This window comes from Notolepis coatsorum (assembly GCF_963971535.1).
Source record: "Notolepis coatsorum genome assembly, chromosome: 14".
Classification (NCBI taxonomy): Eukaryota; Metazoa; Chordata; class Actinopteri; order Aulopiformes; family Paralepididae; genus Notolepis; species Notolepis coatsorum.
In genome coordinates, this window is record NC_140178.1 from 75,988,591 (window position 1) to 76,011,115 (window position 22,525).

Below are 22,525 nucleotides of genomic sequence, written 5' to 3' on the forward strand. Positions count from 1 at the left end.
TAGAAACACTGTCCTGGCCGCGTGTAGCTTATTCCCAGCGGAAGAGTGCGTCGCGTTTCTCTGATTGGCCATGACTCGGTCGCATCCTCCACGTCAAGAAAGACAGACAGGCATTCTCTGTGACAAACCCTAACCTTAACCAACTCCGAAATAATGCCTAACCTTAACCCTCCCTAACCTTAACTTAACCCTCACCTTAACCAACTCCGAAATAATGCCTAACCTTAACTTAACCCTAACCTTAACCAACTCCGAAAGAATGCCTAACCTTAACCCTCCCTAACCTTAACCAACTCCGAAAGAATGCCTAACCTTAACCCTCCCTAACCTTAACCAACTCCGAAAGAATGCCTAAACTTAACCAGCGGAAGAATGCACGTTTATAGCGAGAGATGATAAACGTAAAAAATTAAAAATTTTTAAATTGAAGTGATTCGAACTTGTGACCAACCGCACCGCAGGCTCCACAGCACAGCAGCATACCAGTTGAGCTAAGCGTCGAATGAAAAACATCAGGGATTACGGCTACATAATGCCGCAAGCTCTGCTGCTCCGCTCCGCGGCAGAGTTGCCGCGCGGCGTGTCGCAGCCAATCAGGGAAAACGCGGAAGCACTCGGCAGCACTCTTCGGCTCCGAATAAAGAATAGGCGTCCTGGCCTGCTTCTAAGTTCAGTGGCCTGACTGCATTAAAAAATAAAATAAAAAATCGATTTTTTTCTTTGAATTCTTTTTTTTTGGAAATCATCTGGGGTTTACTTAACATCCAAGTCCAACTCTCCCTTCCCTGGACACCAACATCATCTAATATAATTGTCTACCACCACTTGAAGGGGCAACCAGTGGCTGGTTAGAATAATAAAAAAATAATAATACAAATAAAAAGCAATTGTTCAACCTATCCAACCAGTTTGACCCAGATCGGATAAGAACTGTGTGTGGTCACTCATACCATATTCCTTTGCACCCATATCACTTTAATGTTCTTTTGCACATCTTATGAATAGTAAATGAGCAGAAGGGGTGTAAATGTCCTAACCCAACCCCCTCCAATGTACAGTAATTTACCTAGTATGGTTTTGTCAATATTCCAATGTACAGTTTTGCTTGTTTGTACAGTGTTCCCACCCCCAACCCCCTCCAATGTACAGTAAATTACCTAGTATGGTTGTCAATATTCCAATGTACAGTTTTGCTTGTACAGTTGTACAGTGTTTCCCCCCCCCCAACCCCTCCTACCCAACCCAAATATTGATGTTGGATCGTTTTGAATATTCTGCTGTATTTGCCTGTCCTTCCCGTCGTTGTTCCCTGTCTGTTGCTCCTCAGGACTTTCGTGAAGTTATCCCTGTGGAGAACCTGATTCCCCTTACGAAGCTGCGCCTCGCTTATCTGCCCGCTTTACGCGTTGCGCTCTGGTGAGTTTTTGGAAACAGTTCTTTTTGGATCACCCGTTTTTTGTGTGTTTGTGAAACACCGAAGAGATCCCGTTTTTGTTATACTGTTCTCACCTCATTTTTGTTGTTGGATTTACACTTTGGATTACCGTATTGTTTTTTCTCTGGACTCTGCTAACTGTGTGTATCACACCGAAGATCAAGTCACTTGGATATTTATTTGGATCAGTCACCTCTCTGTTTCTGTTGTGCGCTGGGCTAACTGGGATTTCTCTCTCTCCCTCCGTTTCCACCTGGAGTGTATGCGGGGAGGATCTGCAGAGCGGCTCAGACGTCACAAGCTAATTCCTCACCACCACCTACTGGGAGAATCTGCAGAGCCGCAACATTCTTCACATGCCAGATTCCCTGTTTGTTCTGTTGCTCAACCTAATTCTATCTTGTGACTCTGAGAATAAATACGCCCTTGCTTTGGCTAACTCTGAAACAACTCTCTCTGTGCCGTTGCGCTTGGGGTCGGTTACAAACCCTAACACTATCATTACACCTGGGTAAAACGGAATCCATTCTCTTTGGATAAAATAGCAAACTCAGCAAGGCCAACGGCTTCTCAGTTACAGTGGGTGACAATATTGTCACAAGGAAAGATGAAATGACCTACCTGGGTTCCATCCTAGAGGCAAATCTTTCCTGTGACAAAATGGCAACCAATGTAATAAAAAAAGTCAACCAACGAACAAGATCTTTGTACAGGATCTCCTCTCTGGTAAATAAGAACACCTTTAAGACTCTAACAGGAGCACTCATTCAAGGGTTCTACGAATATGCTTGCACCTCATGGTACCAAAGCACCTCAAAGGCCCTAAAAACAAGGCTACAAACATCACAAAACAAACTGGTCAGACTACTGCTTGGCCTTACTCCTAACACCCACCTTACCCCTGCCCATTTTGACAATCTAGGATGGCTTAGAGTAGACGACAGAGTACAGCTACTTGCAATGGGCCTGGTCTTCAAGATACACTACACCACTAAGATACCCATGTACCAGTGGCGAATCCTTATGGAAGCCAACGGAAGCCATGCCTCCCTATAAATTCATATCAAATATGAAATATGAAATATGAAAAAAAAAAATATATATATATATATAATTTTTTTTAATATAGTTTACATTCTTTTTCATCTGTGCATCTGTGTTATATATATATATATTTTTTTTAAATGTCTCCCTCTTCTCCTTCTCACTCCCTCTAACACACTGTCAGACTGTGCTCACTGCAGCTAGTATAGGAGAGATGCAGTGGGTAGGTCTCTTTCTCCAGGCTTCCAGCATTATAGAGTCCAAATCCGATCCTAGCCAATCAGATTCGAGCTGACTGCCACACCCTAAAAGTTTAAAACGGAGCTGGGAGGAAAACACTCAGCATATTTTCCCCCCTGGAGGCGGGGCACTCAGAAGTTCACGTTTCCACCTGACTACCTAACGTGACATCCCATTAGTAGTATAAAACTGTCTGGCGTCACTCAGTCTAGTAGTCTACTACAAACATGTCTGAACATCATCCCCTCACGGAATTGATTGAAAATGTTATTAACAGAGCGGGCACGTTCGAATCCTCTATTAGTGTATCTAACATTTAGCACTTTAATAGCAACTTATTTTCGCCGGCGGGACATTTACTGAGGACCAGCAGAGCACACCACTGTGGATATTATGATTTAACAAATCTATCTGGCAAGAGGAGGACCACATTATTGACCAGGTAAGCACTGAGCAGCCTGACTGACTAACTAACGTTATCAGGCAAGCTTGTATACCCTTTCATGACTGCAATGCAAGCCAGGGGCTGGAATACGCAGTCACTTATTCCTCCGTAGTAGCCAGGTTAATGTGCACCATCAAGCACTGCTTAAAAGCTAGCGGTGGGTCCAAAATATATCGGATATAAATGTCAAAGGTACCCAGCGTTCCATTAGGGTTTCACACACAGATGCGGCGGGGTTTGAAAGCTCGGCGTTGCTAATAAACATTTTAAATCATTTTTATAAACGAGTAAAACTGAGGCTGAAATGGCTGCTTCCGCATTTTACAGTAGGAGCGCTCTGATGGCTGGGCGCGCCGCGCAACAGACACGTGAATGAATGAATGAATGAATGAATGAATGAATGAATGAAAACTTTATTTAACAGATTGCAGAATGGGTACAATACAGTACGGCTCAATACACACAATTGTTAAGGGGATGCAGACCAGAGAAATACGTTTGTCTTGTCACGTTTGTCTAATAGACAGTCATATTCTCTCCCGGCCATATGTATATTTCTCTCCCATCCCACCCACCCACCCCCTCCTAATGTACAGTCCCCTCCCCATCATATGTATATACTCTGTCAGGATCTATGGGTAACAGTACTGTATATTTGATGTCATGATGTCTTGTATGTCATAAATGTCACTATGAATTGAAAATGGGGGACCCTGATGTAAACAAGACAAACGTCTTTCTCTGGTCTGGGATCCCCTTATACAATTGTGTGTATTGAGCCGTACTGTATTGTACCCATTCTGCAATCTGTTAAGAAAGTTTGACTGGCCGCCGAGCCATACTGTAGTGTACATGGTGACTGCTTGACTTAAAAAAAATTAAAATAAAATTAATAAAAATATTTAATAATTTCTTTTTAATAAATGTTTTTGGCTTCCCCTGTTATTTTAGCCACGCGACGCCACTGCCATGTACCTGTCGAAATACTTCCTAAAGGTCAGTGAAGTCCATGACCACAACACCAGAGGGAGTTCCACAAATCACGTTCAACCCAGATTCAGCTCAAACAAGGGACTAAACACGTTTCGCAATTATGCCACAATGATGTGGAATGCCCTACCCACAGCTGTAAATGAATATGAATCCCTACCCTCCTTCAGAACTGCTCTCTACGGGTGGCTGCAATTAGAAACTGGCTCCGGTAAATGTCAAAATCCCACCCAACCCCCTCCAATGTACAGTTTCTTCCCGTTCGGATGTATATATTTTTTTTTATGATCTCTTTTTCTTACACAGTACTGTATATTTGTATGTCTTGTATGTCATAAATGTCTTGATGAATTGAAAATGGAGGACCCTTATGTAAACAAAAGTATTTTTCTGGTCTTCATCCTCTTAGCAGTTGTTAGTATTGAGCTGTACTGTATTGTACCCATTCTGCAATCTGTTAATAAAGTTTTCAATCAATCAATCAATTAATCAATCAATCAATCAATCAATCAATCAATCAATCAATCAATCAATCAATCAATCAATCAATCAATCAATCAATCATACTATGCCTCTGCATGGATGAAATGGTTACAATCCTCAATTGAAAGAGGGCAGGTGCTCAAATTTAAAAAGGGCACATGTATAAAAAATGAAAAAGGGCACTTTGGTCATCAAGGGGCACATGGGAAAATGCTTGGGCACCCAAAGCCCCTCCCCCCTCTGAACGTGCCTGCATAGCTGTTCCCTAGGGCTATGCATACACCATTTTTGGACAGACAATGGTTCAACGGTGGTCTTTTGTGTATAATCGTTATGGAACCATGACGATTGACCGTGTGAATCTCTTGACATTGTCCTGCAGGCATCAATCAAGGCAGCTGCTACAGAATCAACCATTTCCCTGACGACAATGACTACGACACGGACAGCTCTGAATACCTCCTGCGTGAGTTGCTCCCCTATTCTTCCTCTTTTGTTTGTCCTTGTCCGTCCCTCACCCTCTCTCTCTCTCTTTATGTTTTAAAAGATGGGGCGGGCAAACCACCAATCCTCATGTATTTTATGATTCCCTTTCAACAAGGACCCCCTGCAGGTGTAACACTCTCTCATTCCAAGGTTTGAGCAGTGGCGGCCGGCCGATAGTGGGCGCTAGAGCGCCGCCCTCCCTGGTTAAAAGAAGAAGAAGAAAATATATATATATATATTTTTTTTTTGGGCCCTAGAAATAAAATAAACATGTTTAAAATGAATAATATTTACGCATTTTAAGTATGTTTGTGTTTCCAATGCACAATATAACGTTAATATATCAAATATAAATAATTGTTTTCATTAACAGGAAGTGACTGTCTGATAGAGAATCATACCGCGTCTATACTTTCCGTAGCCGCATTTCTCTCGGGCTAGACGCAATAGCGCTTACAGTGGGCGTGTGTTACGAACGGGTAAGTGACTTCCAAGTTGTCGAGGTAGAAGAACGAGACGGAGAATGTATTACTATATCAAAACAGTTGTACTGTTTATTAACAGGGGAAAGCATTAACAATAACAGGGAGAAGAATATCTGTCTGTGCTTGTCCAGCGGTAGGTACGTCCGTAGTATTAGGTGAAGCTCTAGCAAAGAACAAGGAATAGAGCAAATGTTAAATACGTCACATTCTCAACATTCCACGCTGTCAATGAGGAGCAGCAGTCTGACAGCCAATGACAGCACCCAGGTGTGACAGACAATTAGTGATGACAGCAATCAGTGGTGACATACAAGGTGAACAATAACAACAGGAGTGACCCAGGTAGACAGTGGGAGACAATCCTAAGGATGATAGTCTCCCGAACGTTACAGTATCCCCCCCCGACGAACGGCACCTGACGTTCACCTAGGGGCCTCGGGATGCAGCCGCCGGAAATCATCGATCAGGCTGGGATCTAATATGTCCCGTTGAGGCACCCAAGAACGCTCTTCTACCCCGTACCCCTCCCAATCCACCAAGAACTGAAACCCCCTACCCCTCCGCCTACAACTCAGGATTCTCCGCACCGTATAGACAGGCTGACCGTCAATAATGCGGGGCGGAGGAACCGCAGGGAGTGGCGGGGACAAGGGCGATGAGAGGAATGGCTTCAACAGGGACACATGAAACGTCGGATGGACCCTCATAGAGGCCGGAAGGCGTAGCCTGTAAGCCATAGGATTCACCCGACGTACCACTTTAAAGGGCCCTATAAAGCGAGGAGCCAGCTTCCTGGACTCCACCCGGAGAGGGAGATCACGAGTGGAAAGCCAAACCCGCTGTCCCGGACGGAAAACCGGAGCCGGACGACGCTTGCGGTTAGCTTGCCGCTGAGCCTTAACCGAGGCCTTCTGCAGCGCCGTCCGCACTCTGCTCCACGTCCTGCGACAGCGAGCCACATGTGCCTGGGCCGACGGCACCTCCACCTCCTGCTCCTGTTCGGGAAACAGAGGAGGTTGAAAACCATATTGACACTGAAAGGGAGACATACCAGTAGAGGAGGAGAGGAGGGTATTATGCGCATACTCAGCCCAGGCCAACCTCCTACTCCACGTCGCCGGACACCCAGCAACGTAGCACCTCAGAACGCCCTCCAGGTCCTGGTTGACACGCTCCGTCTGCCCGTTCGTCTGCGGATGGAACCCAGACGACAGGCTGACGGAGGCGCCCAGACCGGCGGCGAACGCCTTCCAGAACCTGGAGGCAAACTGAGGACCCCGGTCGGACACAATATCCACTGGAAGCCCATGAACCCGAAAGACGTGCTGCACCACAAGGTCAGCCGTCTCCCGGGCCGAGGGGAGCTTGGGGAGGGGAATGAAGTGGGCCGCCTTGGAGAACCGGTCCACCACCACCAGGATGGCAGTGAACCCATCCGATAAGGGAAGACCGGAAATAAAATCCAGGGATATGTGCGACCAGGGACGCTTGGGAATAGGAAGCGGTCGGAGGAGACCCGCCGGCGCACGGCGAGAGGTCTTACTGCGCGCGCACACCGGACAGGCCGCCACAAAGGAGCGTGTATCCCCCCCCTCTGTCGGCCACCAAAACCTCCTACGGATAAACTCCAGGGTTCTGGTGGCCCCAGGGTGGCCGGTGAGAGAGGATGTATGCGCCCACTGCAGCAGGCGTGAGCGTGCCGCCTTGGGCACATACATCCGACCCGGAGGACCCCCACCGGGATCGGGCTCCCGTGCCTGAGCCGACCTCACCACCCTATCTATGCCCCATGACACGGGTGCCAAAATCAAGGCCTGTGGAATAATAGGGTGGGGCTTCTCCTCTCGACCCGGAAGATCAAACTGACGTGACAGGGCGTCAGGCTTGACGTTCTTGGAACCGGGTCGATAGGAGATGGTAAACCGAAATCGAGTGAAGAATAACGCCCACCTGGCCTGGCGAGCGTTAAGGCGTTTAGCCCCTTGGATGTAAGCCAAGTTCTTATGGTCAGTCCAAACAATGAAAGGATGTGCCGCCCCCTCTAACCAATGTCTCCATTCCTCCAATGCCAATTTGATTGCCAATAACTCCCGATTACCCACGTCGTAGTTACGCTCGGCCGGAGACAGCCGGCGTGAAAAGAAGGCACAAGGATGCACCTTACCATCCTTTAAACATCTCTGCGAGATTACCCCCCCCACCGCGGTGTCAGAGGCATCCACCTCCACCATGAACGGAGCCTCTGTGTCGTGACGGATCAGTACAGGGGCGGAGGTAAATCGACGTTTGAGGTCGCAGAAGGCCGACTCTGCCCTAGGCGACCATTCAAAGCCAGGGAGAGAGGACTTAGTGAGAGCGGTTAATGGATTGACTAAGGCGCTAAAATTGCGAATAAAGCGCCTGTAAAAATTTGCAAAGCCCAAAAACCGTTGTAACTCCTTGAGCGACGAAGGCCGTGGCCAATCCAAGACTGCACTCACCTTGGCTGGATCCATGCGAAGATCGCCCTTCGTCAACACAAAGCCCAGGAAGGAAACGGTGTCAGTGTGAAACACACACTTCTCAGCCTTAACAAACAGTTGATGCTTAAGGAGACGTTGAAGCACCTCACGAACGTGCAGTTGGTGTTGCACCATATCGCGAGAAAAAATAAGGATGTCATCCAAATATACAAACACTGACACCCCAATTAGATCCCGCAGCACGTCGTTGACCAGGGCTTGGAAAACTGCTGGAGCATTAGCTAAACCAAAAGGCATGACTAAATACTCATAATGCCCATTAGGAGTATTAAATGCAGTTTTCCACTCGTCCCCTTCTCTAATCCTGACCAAGTTGTATGCATTACGTAAGTCAAGTTTAGAAAAGACCTGTGCCCCCTGTAAGCACTCAAAGGCGGTGTCCATGAGCGGTAAAGGATAACGGTTCTTGATGGAAACGTCATTCAACCCCCTATAATCTATGCACGGCCGCTGATCACCATCTTTTTTAGCCACAAAAAAGAAGCCAGCGCCTGCAGGGGATGTGGACGGTCGGATATGCCCCGCGGACAATGCCTCTCGAATGTAAGTGTTCATGGACACTGTCTCAGGGCGGGAGAGAGAGAACATCCGTCCCCGGGGCGGAGAAGCGCCGGGTAGAAGATCAATGGTGCAGTCGTAAGGTCTATGAGGCGGTAGTGCTTTAGCACGCGTTTTACTAAAAACGTCCGCCAGGTCACAATAGACCGCAGGAACACCTGCCAAATCGGGGTTGGGGGATAATAAAGAATCTGCAACGTCCACCGTCAACCTGGAGAGAGACAAAAGAGGGAGGGGGGGAGGGACGGATGAACTCACGGCCAGCGTCAGCGCTGACGCCGCTTCCCATGGAGAGTTCACCCGTAGCCCAATTAATACAAGGATTATGCAGCACAAGCCAGGGGTGGCCTAAAACAATGTCGGAATGAGGAGACATAACAACAAAAAAATTCAAATATTCCCCCTCGCTACCCGCCACCTGAACCCACAGTTTCCCGGTGCGTTGGGTAACAAATCCACAACCAAGCGGTCGGCCGTCCAGCGAACGGACAGGGATGGGCACCTCTAGTGTCTCTAAAGGAACCCCCCATTCTAGAGCCACCCCCACATGAATCAAGTTGCCCGCAGCCCCCGAATCCACTAAAGCCTTGGCCGTTGTAGAAGAATCCCCCCACCTGACAGTGACATCAAAAAAAGTACGTGAGTCGTGAACGTTTATGACCGGAGAGACATGCCCACCTGCTAGCACCTTCCCCAGGCCTAGCGGGCTCCTGCGTTTCCCGAGCCCCGACAGGCGGCGAAGCGATGCCCCGTGCGGCCACAATGAAAACAGCGCTTCTCGTTGACCCGCCTCTGTTTCTCCGCTTCAGAGAGGTTCAACGCTCCCAGCTGCATGGGCTCGTCATCGCCCCGGTGCTCTCTCATTGGCTGGTATGCTGGCCGATCGACACTAGGAGAGGGACGGAAGAGTACCTGTGACGAAGCCTCCCTCTCGCGTCCCCTCTCCCGGTGACGATTATCTAACCGAATGGCCATGTTAATCAATAGATCCAGGCGTTCGGGTAGCTCCCGCGTAGCCAGCTCGTCCTGCATGCGAGTGGAGAGACCATGCAAAAAATGGACACAGCAGGGAACCTCAGGCCAGTCCGCCTCCCGAGCCACAATACGGAAATCTATGGCGTAGTCTGCTACGGCGCGAATGCCCTGCCGGCAGGACATAAGTCGACTGCCGGCCTCGTAAATGGAAATCACCCTGGAGGTATCGAATACACGGCGCAACTCCAGGGCGAAGGCATCCGCGTCGCGGCAGACCACAGACCCACTCTCCCACTCCGCTGTGGCCCAAGAGAGAGCACGACCCGTGAGGAGAGTTATAATATAGGCTACCCGCGCCACATCACTGGGGAAAGTACGCGGCTGTAGTTGAAAAATGAGAGAGCACTGGGCGATAAACTCACGGCAGCCGGTAGGAGCCCCTCCATAGCGCTCCGGCGCCGGCAGACGTGGCTCTCGGTAGTCCTCCCGATCCACCGGATACCCCCGCTCGCCTTCCCCGCCGATCGATGATGCTCCTCCGGCTGTGGATATCCTCGTTGATGTCGTAGAGCGGGTCTGGTTCACCGCCGCCAACGCTGTCTCCGCCGTCTCCTGAGAAGCCAGGGAAACATCTCCCAGTCGACCCAGCTCGACACCGACTGCCATCTGCCGCTCCATCATGATCCTGAGCTGGTCCCGTAGGCTCACCATCTCGTCCCGTATCTCCTCGTTGGAAGTCATGATGGCTAGAGCTTCTGTTACGAACGGGTAAGTGACTTCCAAGTTGTCGAGGTAGAAGAACGAGACGGAGAATGTATTACTATATCAAAACAGTTGTACTGTTTATTAACAGGGGAAAGCATTAACAATAACAGGGAGAAGAATATCTGTCTGTGCTTGTCCAGCGGTAGGTACGTCCGTAGTATTAGGTGAAGCTCTAGCAAAGAACAAGGAATAGAGCAAATGTTAAATACGTCACATTCTCAACATTCCACGCTGTCAATGAGGAGCAGCAGTCTGACAGCCAATGACAGCACCCAGGTGTGACAGACAATTAGTGATGACAGCAATCAGTGGTGACATACAAGGTGAACAATAACAACAGGAGTGACCCAGGTAGACAGTGGGAGACAATCCTAAGGATGATAGTCTCCCGAACGTTACAGGCGTGCACTGGTTTCATCGCTGTATCCGTCGCAGCCAATCAGTGCGTAACGCGCTGTGCGTTGAAATATGATGTATTATGATGGAAGCCGGGCGCGTTTTCAAGCGGTCTATATCATCTAAGCAAGCAGCGTCTATACTTTCCGTAGCCGCATTTCTCGGAGACGCTCTCTGATTGGCCGACGTCAGTTTCTACACTGTAGCCACTCTTCGAAGTTGGTTAAGGTTAGAGTTTGTCTTAGAGCGTGACGGCAAGTTCTTTCGACGGTTAAGCTTAGGCACTCTTTCAAAGTTGGTTAAGGTTAGAGTTTGTCTTAGAGCAGGGCGATAGAACGCCAGGTAGTTTGCAGGCTGTTCGACGTGGAAATGGGCAAAGACAGTGAGACACAGCTCATCACAGTATTGTTGTGTTGTGCTAACAATAAGCTATCTGGACAGTGGATATACATCAACAGTCTGGGACTGTGTGACAGTGGACATATACACTTTATCAAGCCCTCCTGGACCACGTTTCAACTAAACAGTGAGTTAATGCGGTCTCTCTCTCTCTCTCTCTCTCTCTCTCTCTCTCTCTCTCTCTCTCTCTCTCTCTCTCTCTCTCTCTCTCTCTCTCTCTCTCTCTCTCTCTCTCTCTCTCTCTCTCTTCTCTCTCTCGCTCTCTCAACACAGCGTGTTATTGTTGTTGTTAATTTCACAGCGGGTGACGCATAATGGATGAATGAATGAATGGTAACTTGTTTAAAATGACAAGATATATATATGTGTTCATTATTGCATTGATAATACGTGTACTAGTGTAGTATGAATGAACTCGAGTCTCGACTTAACGTTGGTAACGTTATGTTGAGTCAGCTCAGCTGTCCACTTGGTCAGCTGTCCGCTTGCCCCCCCCCCCCCCTTCACCCCCCCCGCGCCCACCCAAATGTAGTTCACACTGGCCGCCACTGGGTTTGAGATTGGATTTGTTTTCAGAGAGGGAGAGAAGACAGGAATGTGAGGTGAAATGTGACAGCGTGAAGCGCGAGTCGGGAGTTCAAACCCGACTTGCGTGGGTTAATCGCATTAGCGGATTCCCCATCACTCAAAGATACAGTTCAATGAGAATCTTTGAGTTTTTCAATCTTCAATTTTTTTACAGAACGTATGATGATGTCACAGTATCCAAAATGTTAGAGATGTTGTTGTTGTGAAAATTATCAAACGAAATCAAGCCATTGCATATATCCAATCTGCTTCCTCTGAAATATCGCATTACTCTGATTGGCCCATCATTCACATCTAGCTGAGTGAGAGGACGCACAGGATGAGATGAGGAGTCCTTCACAGTCAAACTTCTTTAGTGTGTAGTGAACAGTATGCCACGCCTAAAACACTTATAATGTGAGGATAGGGGGTCTTGCGGAGCCCAATAGCAACACAGGAGGAGAGAGAATGGAGCGGTTTAGGGTTCTTTAATTGTTCTTCCCAAACAAGCAGAGTTATAACAGGAATGTGTGATAGATGGAAGTTATAATGTTCTTGGGGGGGGGGGGATAAGAACAGGTGCACTTCCAGTGCAGCTGTTGGCAGAGAGCACAGGTCTTGCGCTTGGGAGAGTGAGCAGGGGTACTCCTTGCTTGGCTCGAGTTGTCCAGGCAGGAAGGGCGCTGGAGCGGGTACGTACAGGTCTTGCGTTGGGAGAGTGAGCAGGGGTTCTCCTTGCTTGGCTCGAGACGTCCAGGCGGAAGGGCGCTGGAGCGGGGTCCTGGGGCACAAGAAACAGAAGGTTAGGGAAGGGATAACACAGGGGTAGATACAGAGTCGTCGTACCTAGGTAGGCAGTTTAACACTGCGACGCCGGATGACGGGATCTGCCAGGTGATATAGAGCCTGCTTGATGAGGTAATCCCTTGCAGCCGCGCTGATTGATCCTCATCTGGCAGGCTCGAGCCCCGATCGTGACACTATAACAAATCAAATGATACATTTGAAGCTAACATTTGTTTTTTACTCATGACATTAATAGTCCAAATTAAGCAATTTGTGACTGAATTTAAACATCGCTGTACTGTATCTTTAAGGCGAGACAGTACCCCCATATAGGCAAATTTTCTTTTAATAGATATCACTATGAAACTTTCCCAGTTTGTTATGTAACAACTAAGACAAAATGTATTGCAAGTTTTCGGAGATTTTATGTTTATATATATATGCAAAATGGGCGTTGCCTAATTAAATATGCGGGCATTTGCATATCTCGCCAGGATAGACATCACACATTGGATGATGCCAGATAAAAAAAAATTGTTTCATTATGTTGACACATAACACAATGAACTTTTTACAGAAGGGATTGTGGCTATGTCTTTTTATCATTCCATAAATCAGGAAATGCTGTCTATAGTCATAAAAAAATCTTTTCGCCGGGTTTTTTGGTATAAATGTACTATAAATCAGGCTATGAATGATATATCAACAAACCCCTTTGTATAGATAGGAAGACATTTGGAAAGCAAAAAGGCGATTTCGGGGGTACTGTCTCGCCTTAAAGTGGAGATGAAGCATAGCGATAAATACATATTCATAGCATCACATTAGTATTTAGATAAGCCACAGAAAAAATCACTTTATAAAAATAAGCAGTTTCTAAGAAAAAACGATTTGTTATGTGCATTTTTGAAGAATTTATCATTATGGGCGCGGCCATTTTGTTGCTGACGTCATGGGGCTTGTTTGGTGTATACACTGCTGGTTAGCTGCCTATAGTGAATGGGTCAGTCAGTAAATAAAATGTTGCCTACAAAACAACGGGACCGCGGTGGTTCTGTTTGTATTGCTCCTGGCTGTTCAAACTAATTTTACCATGTGAGAGAGAGGAAAGTTGGTTAATTTCCACAAACTACCAGTGAAAAAAACAGTGTTGTTGGCACGTTGGCTCAGGCTGGCTGCACTCAGGCGGCGCGACCAGCCTGTTGGACAGGGAAGGAGGATCTGCAGCGAACACTTCATTGCCTCGGATTATGTTGTTGGGGTGTGATGTTTGTCCAGAAGACCACTAATCAGCTGAAGCCGGACGCGGTTCCCTCGGTCTTCGACAGACAGACCGGCCCAGGCAGTTCAGCGTCGCGGAGCATTCAGCCTGCTGGCTACCTAGATCCACTTCAACCAGCGTCGCGGAGCATTCAGCCTGCTGGCTACACAGCTTGTCGGTGTGCTAATAGCCTCGGCAAGCTAACGGTAGCTGGCTACACAGCTTGTCGGTGTGCTAATAGCCTCGGCAAGCTAACGGTAGCTAGCTCCAGCAGCTTGTCGGTGTGCTAATAGCCTCGGCAAGCTAACGGTAGCTGGCTCCAGGCTATTAGCACATCGACAAGCTGCTGGAGCTCCCGACGCTCGGCTGGTTGAAGTGGAGCTGTGTAGCCAGCAGGCTGAATGCTCCGCGACGCTGGTTGAAGTGGATCTAGGTAGCCAGCAGGCTGAATGCTCCGCGACGCTGAACTGCCTGGGCCGGTCTGTCTGTCGAAGACTGAGGGAACCGCGTCCGGCTTCAGCTGATTAGTGGTCTTCTGGACAAACATCCCACCCCAACAACATAATCCGAGGCAATGAAGTGTTCGCTGCAGATCCTCCTTCCCTGTCCAACAGGCTGGTCGCGCCGCCTGAGTGCAGCCAGCCTGAGCCAACGTGCCAACAACACTGTTTTTTTCACTGGTAGTTTGTGGAAATTAACCAACTTTCCTCTCTCTCACATGGTAAAATTAGTTTGAACAGCCAGGAGCAATACAAACAGAACCACCGCGGTCCCGTTGTTTTGTAGGCAAAATTTTATTTACTGACTGACCCATTCACTATAGGCAGCTAACCAGCAGTGTATACACCAAACAAGCCCCATGACGTCAGCCATGACGTCAGCAACAAAATGGCGGCGCCCATGTTGAAAACAGGGATATTATATTTGATTTTTCAGACAAATAAGATAGATTTCACATTTGATTATAGAACCCTGTCTTACACAAGGTACACAACAAACAAACTAGGATCACATTGTTCACTGCTTCATCACCACTTTAAGTCTCTTTTTTAATTCCTTCTGTCTGTTTCACTGCCTGGTAAAATATAACTTTTTCATAATGAGGTTGTTCAGTAAACCTTTAGCACATTAGCTGTTGCGTGCAACTCTACCTGTTCTCTCTCTCTCTCTCTCTCTCTCTCTCTCTCTCTCTCTCTCTCTCTCTCTCTCTCTCTCTCTCTCTCTCTAGGTATAGTGCGGGCTTCCAGCGTGTTCCCCATCCTCAGTACCGTTCTGTTGATGCTGGGGGGACTGTGTGTGGGAGTGGGCCGCGTCTACAGCAAGTGGAACAACATTCTGCTCAGCGCTGGCATCTTCTTTGTAGCCGCAGGTGAGCTAGCCTAGATGACTTTACTACTTTCTAAAATGTTGCCGGTTTTCAGTAGGAGCTAGGAATTAGGTCTAAATAATAATTCGATTTACAGCTGAAGTACATTTATTTCTTTGTTGTTTAGATTATAGCCAGTGTAAAGGATCTATGTTCCTTTCTTTACACAAAGCTGACAACTTGTGTGAAAACCAGGGTGTTCCTCTGTTTTTTATTCTATGTTTCTTTTTAATGATGCATGTTTATCAATAACTGAAATAAAGGTTTTAGTGGAAAAAGTCCAGTGCTATTTGAACATCTGGGGTCTCAGTTGTACAGTGTATGTCACTATGGAAAATGTCAGTTAAACAAGCTTGGTCACAAAAATTTCTCTCTGTAACCGTGTGAGATTTCGTCTTCTTTAATCATGTATTTCTGACACATGCAATAGGACAGTGATCATTAGCTTGAAGACAAAGATAATTTTGTCAACCCTATTGAAAATAAGAGTAAGATTAATTAGAGTAGACCTTGAACAATCTTTCAAATTGGGTCCAGTGGGTTTTGTTATGAGCTGAGATTCTTCCAGTTCAGACCCCTGCCACAACCGCTGATGTCGGCCCCAACTGAACCTTCAGAGAAGTTAAAAACATCTTGGTTTGGTGACAGCAACCAGAACTGTCACAGATTTAACACAATTAACTAGCCCACCCCCTGAAACCTTTCTTGAGCCAAGATTCACTCAAGAGTCAAGACCAGGACATGGGGATTAGTCTGTAGAACTAAAACCCCAATATGATCCAGTTTCTGGAGTAAGCTTCTAATATTCAAGTGAATCATCCCCAGTCTGTTATTCCATTCTTAAAGGTAAGTGGGTTAAATGCTAACCTTAGGATCAGGAGTAGTTATAGAAGGTTGTAGTTAAATTGGACACAGTAACAGTACGATTGTCTGTTGACAGTTTTCACTCTTTTTCTAGATGTGGATGTCTTCCTTCTTGTTAGCTGGTTAGGGTGGCCTCTGTGCAATAATTTCTATCCATTCTGGCATTACAAAATAGATGGAGTTGTTTGTAAGATTTTTCTAGCAGCTTGTTAAGCAGGACATTTGATGTGCAGCTAAATAATGATTCCTCCTGTTAACCAAAATTGACGCGAGGCTGTGAATTGAGGACACATTAGGTATAGAAAAAGATCTATAGCTAGTTATGAATAAGTGAGTGCTGACACACATATTTATGTTGAATTGAAATTCATGTATTTTAGAAATAATATTTTATGAAGCCTTATAAATAAATATGTATTGGTTGTCCTAAAATTCCATGGCAGCCTGTCCATGTATCACCTCTTAGAACATATACATAATTCTGTATGCATACTGCATTTCTTCAGAGAAGTCATACCTACAGCACCCGTGGCGTAGTTAGTAGTTTACTGGTAGGCCTCTCCACCTGTAGGCCATTATACCTTATTACACTGATGTTTATTACAACTGCTGATGAGTTTTTTGATGGGTTTTGTAACGAGGGGAGCCAACCTGCTTCGTAGTGCTACTTCTGGTGTGAAACTTTTTTTACAGAAACTGAACCACTGCAGAAAAATCGGTCTTATATCCCCATCGTCAGCAACGCTGTAGTAGTCTAATTTCACAGAAAACCATCGCAAGAATGTTCTAGTACTGACATACATCATTAATGGCCCCGATGGAGACAAGTGTCCTGTAATCACTGGCAGATGAACACAGTCATAAACTGCGGGATCATGGGCTTCATGTGTCTTGCTGTTGAGGTCAAAGGTGAGACATGATGGGAAAGCTTAACGGTCCGGCACAGCCATTTATTTGATCTTCCCTCCATTGCCTTGACTTTTTCTTTCTGTTGTTTTTCCCTCACCCTTTCATTCTCACTCTTCCTCACTCCATCACTATGATTAATTTGCTCTTTCTCTCTTCTGTCCATCCTTCCTACTCTTTCCCTCTCCGTCTCCTTCCTCCAGGCCTGAGCAACATCATCGGCATCATTGTCTACATCTCCAGCAACGCCGGCGACCCAAGCGACAAGCGTGACGACGACAAGAAGTTCACCTACTCCTACGGCTGGTCCTTCTACTTCGGTGCCCTCTCCTTCATCGTGGCGGAGACCGTGGCCGTCCTCGCCGTCAACATCTACATCGAGAAGAACAAGGAGGTCCGCTGGCGGGCTCGGCGCGACTTCATCCGCTCGCTCTCCTCCTCGTCGCCATACTCGCGCATGCCGAGCTTCCGCTACCGCCGTCGGACGTCGCGTTCCAGCTCCCGCTCCACAGAGGCGTCGCGGGAAAACTCACCGGTCGGCCTGAAGGGGGCACAGTCTGCCGGCGGTCCGCTCGGCGAGCTGTCCATGTATGCGCTGGCGAGAGACAGTGTGGTGGAGAACGCCTACAGTCCGGAGCACCAGGCGTCCGCCGAGTTCCTCCAGGTCCATAACTGTTTCCCCAACGAACTGAAGGACGGGGTAAACCGCAGGACCACGCCCGTGTGAGATAGCTGTCCGCCGGGCTGATGGAGAGAGAGGCCAAGCCCCTACTGGAGCTTGAGGGATAGGAGGGGCTGGAACTCTCTTGGCCAATCAATGAAGCCTTTGGGCTTACAGTGGCCTATACCATTTGAGAAGCACAAGAGGTTCCAAAAGAGAGTGACTGTCCTGATTGAAATCACTACAGGAGGTTGAGGGGATATTCAGATCTGATTTAAGACCATGAACCCATGAACAGAGCTTTGGTTCTTTATGTGATGTGGCCCTGGATTGTAGATACCACCAGAGTTGTTTGTGTTGTAGCCTTTAAAAAAAGATTCCAAGATCAGTATTATCTTTTTCAAGCCTGTTGTCGAGATTACTTAAAAGAACAGTGTGTAACACCGCAGAGACCCTGGTTAAATTCCTGGCAGCTGTACCTATGGCTTGGGCAGTCGTCCCTATGACCCACAATTGGCTGTGCTCGTGGTTGTGAAACTGGTGGGGATATGCATCCTGGTCATTGCAACAGTGACTCCTACAGGTTGGTCCTGTCGCCTGTTCAGCAGGGAGGAGGTCTGGGGGAGATAGCGTGAACCTTTGTGTGTGTTACGCTCTCCAAGTGAAACTCCTAGCTGTCAGGTGAAAAGAAGTGGCTGGTGAATCTACATGTATTGGAGGAGGCATGTGGTAGTCTACACCCTCTCCAGACTAACAGTAGGGTAGCACAACGACCAGGAAGGGAATTGGCATAACAACAAAATTGGGGGACGGAAGAAAAAGTGAAACGGCAAAAAAAATAGAACAGTGGGATCACAATCCCAATGTTGTTTTATGTCTTTGAGGGTAAACTTGAGCGTGAACGACTTTATGTCAACCAATCAACAGCCGTTCTACCTATACTGAACTTGAAGATATAAAACATGGTGCTAAATTAAATGTATCCTTCATCCTGAAGCAGTGTTCCATCTGAGCTGCTGTTGCTATCGAGTGTGGACCTCTCTACGTTTGTTGGTTTGGCGTGTCCTGGTAACCAATGTGTTCTCGCCTCACATCCTCTCCTGAACCAGCGGGTTTTCCTGCCATTTAATAGAGACAACAGGGAGTCTTCTTAACACAGTCATCTAGCGTTGCTTAATGCCTTTAAAGAAAATAATATATCGACGTCTTAACAGATCTATAGGGAGGTGTAGTCTGACGTCACTTTAGTTTCCCCCGCGGTCCATCCGTATTTATCATTAGGAAAATGGATTATCGGCTATTGTAACAATTCTGCCTCATGAACATTGGCAAGCTTTCCATTTTTGCACAAAATGAGTTCCCTTCTATCACTAACATTATTGTTTAAGCATTTTAGGTTGAAATAAAGGTAGTTTTAAATTGTCATAAAAAAATAACTACACTTACCAGTAGAACGCCTGTCGTTCAGTGCTGTCACCGTCAGCAGCGCCAGAGAGAAATGTAGTTCCTCAGTGAACGAAAACATAAACGTTGTTATTTTGCTACCTTTGCGATTAATTGCGAAAAATGCCATGCCAATGTTCATGCTTTATTTGTTTTAAACGAGACGATTTAGAAATGGGTCTATTGGAAATACATGGTGATTTCAAGAGGGGTGGACCGCGTGGGGAAACACCAATAACGTAACCACTACACCTCCCTATTGACGAGTTAAAGGCATGGAGTTAAAGATATACATCAGAGAATACGGTGTGACAGGGTGAGGGGGGCGTGCCTCCTTCATATCTTACCCCTCCATTTAGTTCTTCACTGACATTTTGTCTGTTCAACACTAAACATCTGTCCCGTCAGCAGAGCATTTCTGTCCTGACGGTTCCCCCCTTCATTCACTTCCATTTCGGTCTGTCAACACCCCCCACCCTCACTCCCAGTGTCTGTGTATGTGTGTCTGTCACACAAAATGAGAAGAACTGAACAGAACCTCCCACGGCAGCGTCCCATAGTGTTAGACGGATAAGGATCAGAGTCAGACAGAGAACGAGAGTTAGTCTGTTCATCCGCCTGTCTGTCTGTCTGTCTGTCTGTCTGTCTGTCTGTCTGTCTGTCTGTCTGTCTGTCTGTCTGTCTGTCTGTCTGTCTGTCTGTCTGTCTGTCTGTCTGTCTGTCTGTCTGTCTGTCTGTCTGTCTGTCTGTCTGTCTGTCTGTCTGTCTGTCTGTCTGTCTGTCTGTCTGTCTGTCTGTCTGTCTGTCTGTCTGTCTGTCTGTCTGTCTGTCTGTCTGTCTGTCTGTCTGTCTGTCTGTCTGTCTGTCTGTCTGTCTGTCTGTCTGTCTGTCTGTCTGTCTGTCTGTCTGTCTGTCTGTCTGTCTGTCTGTCTGTCTGTCTGTCTGTCTGTCTGTCTGTCTGTCTGTCTGTCTGTCTGTCTGTCTGTCTGTCTGTCTGTCTGTCTGTCTGTCTGTCTGTCTGTCTGTCTGTCTGTCTGTCTGTCTGTCTGTCTGTCTGTCTGTCTGTCTGTCTGTCTGTCTGTCTGTCTGTCTGTCTGTCTGTCTGTCTGTCTGTCTGTCTGTCTGTCTGTCTGTCTGTCTGTCTGTCTGTCTGTCTGTCTGTCTGTCTGTCTGTCTGTCTGTCTGTCTGTCTGTCTGTCTGTCTGTCTGTCTGTCTGTCTGTCTGTCTGTCTGTCTGTCTGTCTGTCTGTCTGTCTGTCTGTCTGTCTGTCTGTCTGTCTGTCTGTCTGTCTGTCTGTCTGTCTGTCTGTCTGTCTGTCTGTCTGTCTGTCTGTCTGTCTGTCTGTCTGTCTGTCTGTCTGTCTGTCTGTCTGTCTGTCTGTCTGTCTGTCTGTCTGTCTGTCTGTCTGTCTGTCTGTCTGTCTGTCTGTCTGTCTGTCTGTCTGTCTGTCTGTCTGTCTGTCTGTCTGTCTGTCTGTCTGTCTGTCTGTCTGTCTGTCTGTCTGTCTGTCTGTCTGTCTGTCTGTCTGTCTGTCTGTCTGTCTGTCTGTCTGTCTGTCTGTCTGTCTGTCTGTCTGTCTGTCTGTCTGTCTGTCTGTCTGTCTGTCTGTCTGTCTGTCTGTCTGTCTGTCTGTCTGTCTGTCTGTCTGTCTGTCTGTCTGTCTGTCTGTCTGTCTGTCTGTCTGTCTGTCTGTCTGTCTGTCTGTCTGTCTGTCTGTCTGTCTGTCTGTCTGTCTGTCTGTCTGTCTGTCTGTCTGTCTGTCTGTCTGTCTGTCTGTCTGTCTGTCTGTCTGTCTGTCTGTCTGTCTGTCTGTCTGTCTGTCTGTCTGTCTGTCTGTCTGTCTGTCTGTCTGTCTGTCTGTCTGTCTGTCTGTCTGTCTGTCTGTCTGTCTGTCTGTCTGTCTGTCTGTCTGTCTGTCTGTCTGTCTGTCTGTCTGTCTGTCTGTCTGTCTGTCTGTCTGTCTGTCTGTCTGTCTGTCTGTCTGTCTGTCTGTCTGTCTGTCTGTCTGTCTGTCTGTCTGTCTGTCTGTCTGTCTGTCTGTCTGTCTGTCTGTCTGTCTGTCTGTCTGTCTGTCTGTCTGTCTGTCTGTCTGTCTGTCTGTCTGTCTGTCTGTCTGTCTGTCTGTCTGTCTGTCTGTCTGTCTGTCTGTCTGTCTGTCTGTCTGTCTGTCTGTCTGTCTGTCTGTCTGTCTGTCTGTCTGTCTGTCTGTCTGTCTGTCTGTCTGTCTGTCTGTCTGTCTGTCTGTCTGTCTGTCTGTCTGTCTGTCTGTCTGTCTGTCTGTCTGTCTGTCTGTCTGTCTGTCTGTCTGTCTGTCTGTCTGTCTGTCTGTCTGTCTGTCTGTCTGTCTGTCTGTCTGTCTGTCTGTCTGTCTGTCTGTCTGTCTGTCTGTCTGTCTGTCTGTCTGTCTGTCTGTCTGTCTGTCTGTCTGTCTGTCTGTCTGGCCCCGATGCCTTCCATCGCTCTCTTGTCCAAACAAACGCCCCTGACAGCAGAGGAATCCGTCTGCCTGGACTTTGTCCCCAAAGGATTTGTGTCTAAAACATCAGACTGTGTCAAGGAAACTAATAAAAGAAGGAAGGGTCATCACGTCAGAATACCAGTGTTCTATCCTCTGCTTGGTGCCAGTTCTATTGAAGCCTGTATTCAAATTCTAAATATACCAGCTATCTTAGTAAATATATACATTAAGCGATATATCAAACGTTAGCTAGTTAACAATGCAACAAATTGCAGATGATTCTGATATCCGAGGTAATAACCTGTTTAAATGACAGGTCATTAACATGGAGTTGACTATCCCATTCAACTCAATGTCGACAACAACGGTTATCCTATAACCCTAGTTATATGATTACTGGCAAGCGTCTTGCTCGCCTATTGAACTAACTTGTTGTACCTGATGTACACATTGAAATAATTTCTCATGCACCTTATGCACCGTATATAACCCTGTAGCGTGGCTGTGCTCCCTCTTCCGAGTCTGAGTTTAATTCGAAAAACAGTCAGGGGTCCTCAGGGCTGAAAAGCAAGATGCTTGCCAGTAATCATATAACTAGGGTTATAGGATAACCTTCGTTATATTTCATACTGGCTGCACGTCTTGTTTGCCTATTGGACTAATGGGCGGAGCAAGGTGCGTAGCCCCGATAAATGTACCCCCTGAGGTCCCCTTTACGACCATCAAAAAACGGGGAGGGTCCTGACCCCCACACTCGTCCTAACGAGGAGCGGAGGGATAGAACTCTGACCATGCATAAATAGGGCGCAGCCCCCAAAAAACGCACAGGGTGAGTAGACCGTGCGAAAAAAACTCCTGTCTACCTCACCATGCATTCCGCCAGTTACCTAGTGACGGGATGTAGAAGAGGTTCCAGCCCTATGGACCGCACGAGAGACGGGGCTCTCTGCCAGGTCCATGAGATAGAACCCGACCAAGGGACATGCTGA

At 47.2% G+C, this 22,525-nt stretch overlaps 1 protein-coding gene across 1 annotated transcript in view; it reads left to right on the forward strand.

The window, feature by feature from the left end:
* cacng4b (calcium channel, voltage-dependent, gamma subunit 4b) overlaps window positions 1-17,700 on the forward strand; it is a gene marked incomplete at both ends in the record, with an annotated part of 60,562 nt that extends 42,862 nt beyond the window's left edge. The window contains 3 exons of the mRNA XM_084328666.1: window positions 5,020-5,103; window positions 15,066-15,206; window positions 17,177-17,700. Coding sequence (XP_084184792.1) covers window positions 5,020-5,103; window positions 15,066-15,206; window positions 17,177-17,700 — 749 coding nt within the window. The remainder of the gene's footprint in view (window positions 1-5,019; window positions 5,104-15,065; window positions 15,207-17,176) is intronic.
* Window positions 17,701-22,525: the final 4,825 nt, after the last annotated feature.